Source organism: Galeopterus variegatus, unplaced genomic scaffold, assembly GCF_000696425.1.
Source record: "Galeopterus variegatus unplaced genomic scaffold, G_variegatus-3.0.2 Scaffold3446, whole genome shotgun sequence".
NCBI classification, from domain to species: domain Eukaryota; kingdom Metazoa; phylum Chordata; class Mammalia; order Dermoptera; family Cynocephalidae; genus Galeopterus; species Galeopterus variegatus.
This window is the reverse complement of record NW_007729557.1, coordinates 146,307-153,443: the sequence shown is the minus strand read 5'-3', so window position 1 is coordinate 153,443 and position 7,137 is coordinate 146,307. Positions and strand designations below refer to the sequence as shown.

The following is a 7,137-nucleotide window of genomic DNA, read 5'->3' as shown; positions in this document are numbered from 1 at the left end:
ATAGACATTTAGACCTAACCTTCACTTTCTGGAAAGGCAGGGGCTTGCCTTCTCATGTTGTTTTGTAATAGGATCGTCCTTTTAACTGTGCTATCCCCAGCTGCTAATAATACTGGCTGGCCTTGGGTTAGTGAAGAGAATCTAGCTGACAAGGTGGCTCTGCAATACCTGCTACTGGAAAATGTTGTAAAATATGAGCCGTTGTACCAAAAGGAAGGGTTTCTTCTGGGGCCACAGAACGTGAAAGGCATTGCTTTTGTGATGACCTGGGAGTAATGTGCAGAACCTGTGCAAGAGTTTTTAACTGTTAAAGTGGAAGTAAGTACCAGTAGGTAAAAACACTTTGTGGTGTCTGACTTCTAACTCTGCCACAATCTCTCTGCCTTTCACAAAAAGTGCTATTATTTATTATAGATTATGAGATTTATCTTTCTGGGTCTATTTTAATTAAAACTAGCTTTAAAGTAAGTTAAACCTATCCTCTGAACATACAGGGACATGATGGAAGGATGGCCTAGAACTTAAAATTTTATGCAAATATTCTATAAAACAGATACACTTTGGTAAATGGCTGGAACACCCAATCCTGGTATATAATCTTCATATTTTTAAGAATACATCCCACAATTTGTCTTTAAAACATCTGTAAATATTCATATGTATTGTGTGTGTATATAAAGGGGGTGGGAGGGGCAGGCTTTTCCTGGATGCCTTAGCTTAAGAACTAAAAAAAAACCACAAAGAGGACATAAGGCAAAATACAAACATAGACTTTATTAAATGCTGCTCAATCCCCAGTGAAGATCTATCATTACAAAAGTTTCCCACACAACTGCAAGTTAAGAGATTGGAATGGTACTCTGGTAACAAAAGATGTGAGGAATACTTGACCAAGTAAAAACATATAGGACCTCCATATAGTCAACTTTCCCAGAACTCTACAGAGGAAGCATTTCTTTAAATAAAGCCAGGCAGTGACAACTAGCGCTCTGCATCACCACACTGTGGTACTCAAAGCTTCATCCCTGGGTCAGGAGGGACTCGGGGAATGGCAGGTTGTGAGGACTGGAAAGGCCCTGCTTTCAGCCTTCAAGAGGAGGAGGAATGAATTGAGAGGCGAGCAAGGTGTTCACCTGAGCTGCCTCTATCGATCTGTGTTCATCACTCTGGGGAGTTGCAGATGAAAGGGGATATTCATGAGGAACAATGTGAAGAATTGTGGTTTACTTTCCCAGCTTTTATTTATATTTTGTGCTTTAAAAAGCCTGGAGACTTAAGGTTTTACTCAAATTCCAAAGTAAAGTAATATCTTTATTGAGGGAGGGCTTCGGATAGATAATTCCCATCATATTTCTGGGAGAGACAGACAGAAAAGAATAGGGATACCTTAGTTTTGTTTCAGGAAGTATTCTTTTTCCTAGGATGTAACTAAGGTCTGCAGCAATGTGAAAAGCACATTATAAAAGGGAAAAATATACAGAGCGGACTATGTCTATGTGCAACACAATCAAAAAAGAGTTCAAGTCATAATTCTTACCACTCCCATAATTATCTCACTCATAGATGATAAAATTCATTCATTTTTGTGAAACTTCAGAAGTGACACAATAAATCAACGATTAGACAAAGGTTACAATATACTGTGGCCATGATACAGCACAGGGCTATGTTTAGTCCATATATTTTTTTCATTTACAGTTGCCAGGAAAAAAATTGGCCTTTTAATTATACTGATGAGGTTTGTTTTGCAATTTTTACATATTTCAAAAAGTGTACAAAACTGCCTATCCAGCAAAGGCGGTAGGCTTTTTTTTATTCGGCACTTGTATTGCTGAGAATACTGTGCATGTTGTAAGCACTGTTCTGTTTTTCTAGAGCTTTCTTTAGCTTTAGCTCCTCTAGTTTTTTCCATAATTCTTCACGTTCCAATTCCTTCTTTTTCTCTCTGTAGAGAAATCAAAAAATTTTATCAGAAATTTTGATTTCAGAACGTGAAGAAAGGTGCTGTTTGGCAGTGCACTGGAGAACATACTGTTCACTCATGTTTCACTGAAATTCCTCTGCTAAGCATTGTAGTCTAATTACCCGGAGCCCCCAGTTTCTCCTTGTCACTCTCCTGAATGTATCTGCTAAGTCTGAATATCTTCTGTACCAACTGCAAGTTTCTACTTGCTTTCCCTTCCCTACATATTTCCACCACCACAGCAACACTGCTTTGTAGTTGACAGAGTACCTTTACACTAATTTTCTCAAGTAAACTTCTTGCAGTAGTCATGTGTTCTAGACAGAAAGACCGGAGGGGCTGGCCACTAGGTCACTCTGCAGCCCTTCCCTTCACCACCTCACAAAGAAGCCACTTCCTTTTGTACCCATTTCCTCTCTTACATGTCAATGAAAACTTTAAAGTTTGAATAATCTCTCTCAAACAAAAATCATAATGTTTTATATGTTTTTCAAATAATTTTGATTCTAAGGAAAACATTTCTATATAACTTGGACCAAACTATTCTGAAAAGCTATATGAATATAATAAAATGTTGGCCTGTGTTTCTGTGGTTATATATAATTTTAAAGGACAAATCCTTTTAAAGGATTTGCTGATTTATGCAGATAGTAAGAAATAATGATTTTTCTTAGTCACATGAAATACATTTTACAAATATAAGTTTCATAGGATCCTAGTCATCTTCCTTCTCATTGCTTCATAGGGCTCAAATCATGTACCTAATTTCTCCTCTTGCCTGAATGCTGCTATTTAAAAGAAATAATGTATAGAGTTAGTTATTGATGGGCTACGATGCCCCTGAAGAAGGGCTACGATGCCCCTGAAGAAGGGCTATCCTTTTTCTACTTGACACAAGAAAACCATGACTAGGAACATGTAGTCAAACAAAATAGATTAGCTTTTCTAAAGATAATGGGCAATATACTTTGATTCAGATCTCTGCACCAAACAGCCGCAGGGGAAAAAAAAAAAAAAAAAAGTAAATGGCAGCTATTATCTTCAAATGATGGGTGGGCTCAGGTACAGTGGTTACTGCCCATCTTCTTAAGTATGAAATAAATATATGAGAAGGAATTGATTTTTAAAAGATTTTTATACAGTAATTTATGAAGTTCTCAAAAAGGTAATCACTAAACCATGTTCCTAAAGGCTGATATGTGCTATCACTTATTTTCTAAAAGATACATTATTGCAGGGAACAACATATGAATAGTACCCTGAGCCTTAAGCATATCATCATGTGAGTTCCCTCTTCCCAAAGCAGAACTGTGCTGATAATACCACCTTCTGACAATTCACAATGTACAAACTATCAAACTACTATGTAAGGAACAGTTGAAGAGTAAAGCTCACTATGGAAGCCCATGTGGACATGGCTTTCATAAGTATAAGAAGAAATCAAATTGTTTAAATTGGTATTTAAAGTTCAGCATAAATTATATTTCACAATGCAAATGCGTCCAGGCTGATGAAATCTAAGGCTAAACAGAATAAACAGGATTTATGATCCACATTAAAATCATAATCTAACCATTAGGGGAAGTAAATTATATAACAACCTTAAATAACAAATGTCACTGCTTTTTCTGCTTAACAAATTGTATAAAAATATTGGGGCTAGTTTATCTGGAAATGATTGAAGTGTTTAGAGACTTTCAAATTGTAATGCTTAATGTAATAAAATTAACTTCTTAGGTAATTTTAACTTAGAGAAGATACCTGACTGAACTAAATCACTTTCAAGTAACCTAAAATGTATAAATAATGTTGTAATTTAAAATATCAAATACCTCTGTCTTTCAGCTTTGTATGAGCTAGTAAGGTCATCAAAAAGCTTGCCATTCATTTCCATTAGGGTTTTCAGCACATTGTATACCAATGCTACAATGGTCCTGAAATGAAAACGAGCCAGTACTAGGTTACTGATGCTGCTAACACATAGGAAATGTAATACTATTACTTGTAAAACGAGTTAAATGTTGGCAGATTCATTTAATCCATTTTAGAGACGATAAAACTGAGGTTCAAGAGGTTTGTAATTTGCTCAAGGTCACACAGTCAGTGGTGGTAGAGATGGTCTGACTCCAAAACTTATATCCTCCCTATTTTATCATGCTTAAATTAAACTCTAGCTAAAAATGTCTGGTTTACCATTAGTTGTAAGAATAAAAGCAGAAGGCTGGATAAGGATGTTACAGAAGTTAGAATATATGCATTCTGAATATCACTATGACCTTAGCACTTCAGTTTTTCCCAGGGACAGTGCTATCTGCAGAAGTGAGACTGACTGTATACCGGGAGCAGATCAACCCAACTCTGCGTTAATACAGTAGTCTGCATTCTCTGCAGATGTTCAGCTGGTCTCTCCACACAATGGTGCGGAATATTAGATCAGATAGTCCTACCTCTAGGGAAATTTACAATTTACAATTGAAATTAAGACCATATATTTAAAGGACATACAGACACATACATTTACAACTTTATGAAGCTATATGTATATAAAATACAGAACAGAATAACACTATGTCATGTTAACCCTAAAATAAGTTCCAAATCTGTATAGGTTTCATGTATGAGTTAGAAAATCAAATGACAAAAAGGTTAAAAGAAAAACACAAGAAAAAACATGACTAACATCAAAGATACTTACGGATTCCAGTGTTCTTTGGAAATTTTGTACAAACTGGCAAACATAATTGGCAGAATTTTATCAATATTCTCCTCAATCAAGCTAAGGATATATTCATTATTCCAGAAGTACAATGCTCTTTCTGCAACCTAAAAAAGACATTTAGAAATGTCAAAACCAAGAGAAAAGTAATAATAGTATAAAATATGAACAGCTTCATTGAAAACATCATACCTGGAAATGAGAACTGGAAACACATTTGGATATCTGCTTAAAAAGTGGCTCTTCAATTTTTTTGAACTGTGTTGGTTCAATGACATCTAAGATTTCTTCAATTTCTCCTAAAAACATCACCTAGGTTAAAAAAATTTTCTTTTAAGAAGCATAATATGACAAATTATATGATGTTAATATAGAAACCATACAAATGAGAAGTTTAATCTGAAAATTATACAGTAGGCAAAAAAAAAAAAAAAGATCTGAATGGTAAAATTTACTATAATGCACAGCTATTCTACCAAATCTCCTTACATCTCCCACTCTGTAGCAGCAGCAATACAACCAGTCTGAAGAGGCATGGTTTATAACTCTGGGGTTGAGAAATTATAATAAAATGCACTACATTTATCAGCACCGTGCTCTAATCAACTGAGCTACTAACCAGCCTGCCCAAATGTACTCCTTTTAGTGAACAAAACTCACCTCTTTCTGACTACATGTTTTTGGCCAAAATTTCAGCAGTCCTCTGATCACCTGCAAAAAATAAAAAGTTTAGCATGAATTGAACAATGAAGCTAGTTAACCCCAGGATATTTTCAATAGTTGTGATTTTATCAATATTCATTCTGACATAAATCAATATTATTTAATACCTAAGTGTATACCCAGACTTTTTGCTCAGTTTTAAACTTTTTTTAATTCAACAAATATTTACTGAGTGCCTATTATGTTCTAGATGCTAGGAGCACACTGATAAACAATACAGATGAAGTCTCTGATTTTCAAGGAGCTTACATTAAATCAATATTATTTAATACCTAAGTGTATACCCAGACTTTTTGCTCAGTTTTAAACTTTTATTAATTCAACAAATATTTACTGAGTGCCTATTATGTTCTAGATGCTAGGAGCACACTGATAAACAATACAGATGAAGTCTCTGATTTTCATGGAGCTTACATTCTAATGGAGGGAGACCACTGTAAGTGATCAATTTAAATATATGAGGGTACTTTAAAAAGTTCATGGAAAGATTCATATTATATCTTTTAATTCTATTTTTCCGTGAACTTTCTGAAGTCCCCTATATAAATAAAACAATTTTAAGAGTATATACTACTTAAGTCTCCTAAGAAAATAAAGGAAAACATGATAATGACTTGGTGGGGTGAGGGAGCGTAAAGGCCATTCTGAAGAGGTCTCAAATAGATATGAGAAAGAGCCTATTGGAAAATGAAGCTGTGGGAGCAGGATAGCCACCGAGACCCCAGAACTATAGAGCTATCAGTGGGCAATGCCAGCCTGGGAGAGCTGAAGTGTGGCCTGAGTCCAGGAACACTGTGGGAGCGGGACTGCCTGAGGACTTGGAGGCCCAACCTCCACACCAGTGTGCAGAGGATGCCAGACATGGAGTTACGGGTAAAGATTATTCTCCAGCTTTAAGATTTATTGCCTGCTCTGCTGGGTTTCATGCTTAGGAACTATTACCCCTTCCTTTCATTTCTCCGTTTTGGAATGAGAATTTGTCTTATGCCTGTCCTCCCAATTGTATCTTGGAAGTAGATAACTTGTTTTAATTTCACAGATGAGACTCTGGACTTTTTGAGTTGGTGCTGGGACAAGTTAAGACTGGGGGGCTAAGAGAATGAAATGAATGTGTCTGTATGTGAGAAGGACATGAGTTTTCGGGGTCCAGGGGTAGAATGCTGTGGACTGAATGTCTCCCCAAACTTACTGAAGTCTGATCCCCATAATAATAGTACTAAAAGGGTGGGAAATCAGACTACAGCAATGTTGAAAGTGATTGGATTGTGACAACTATGCCTTCATGGAGTAAGGGGCTAATGGTTTAGTGGGCTGTCACAGGAATGGCACTCATGGCTTTATAAGGCAAGCGAGTGAGCACATTAAAGGGCTCTAGCCGTTCTCACAATGTGATTACCTACATTGCTACAGGACCCTGTAGAGAGTTCCCACCAAGAAGGTGGCCCTGTCCAGATGCGTCCCCTGTATATTGGATTCCTTAGCCTCCAAAATTTTAAGAAATAAATTTCATTTCTTTATAAATTACTCAGTTTCAGGTATTCTGTTATAGGCAACAGAAAATGGACTAATATAGGGAAGGAGGTTATTTTAGGGAGAAACCTTATGGAACAGATAATTCCTGTTACTTAAACCATTATAAGCACAAAAAATGTCAGAAAGCTTCCCAATTTATTTCGTGACTAGTACAATCTTAATAACCAAAATACAACAAAATACAAGAAAGGGACTATGGGGC

General features: G+C 36.1%; 1 protein-coding gene across 1 annotated transcript in view; it reads right to left on the bottom strand.

Moving 5' to 3' along the window:
- Nucleotides 1-749: 749 nt before the first annotated feature.
- PPP2R5A (protein phosphatase 2, regulatory subunit B', alpha) overlaps nt 750-7,137 on the bottom strand; it is an 85,402-nt gene continuing 79,014 nt past the window's right edge. The window contains exons 8-12 of the mRNA XM_008585081.1: nt 5,340-5,390; nt 4,872-4,991; nt 4,659-4,786; nt 3,796-3,897; nt 750-1,945 (exon numbers count right to left, since the gene is read on the bottom strand). Of these exons, the coding sequence (XP_008583303.1) occupies nt 1,813-1,945; nt 3,796-3,897; nt 4,659-4,786; nt 4,872-4,991; nt 5,340-5,390 (534 nt within the window). The 3' untranslated portion in view covers nt 750-1,812. The remainder of the gene's footprint in view (nt 1,946-3,795; nt 3,898-4,658; nt 4,787-4,871; nt 4,992-5,339; nt 5,391-7,137) is intronic.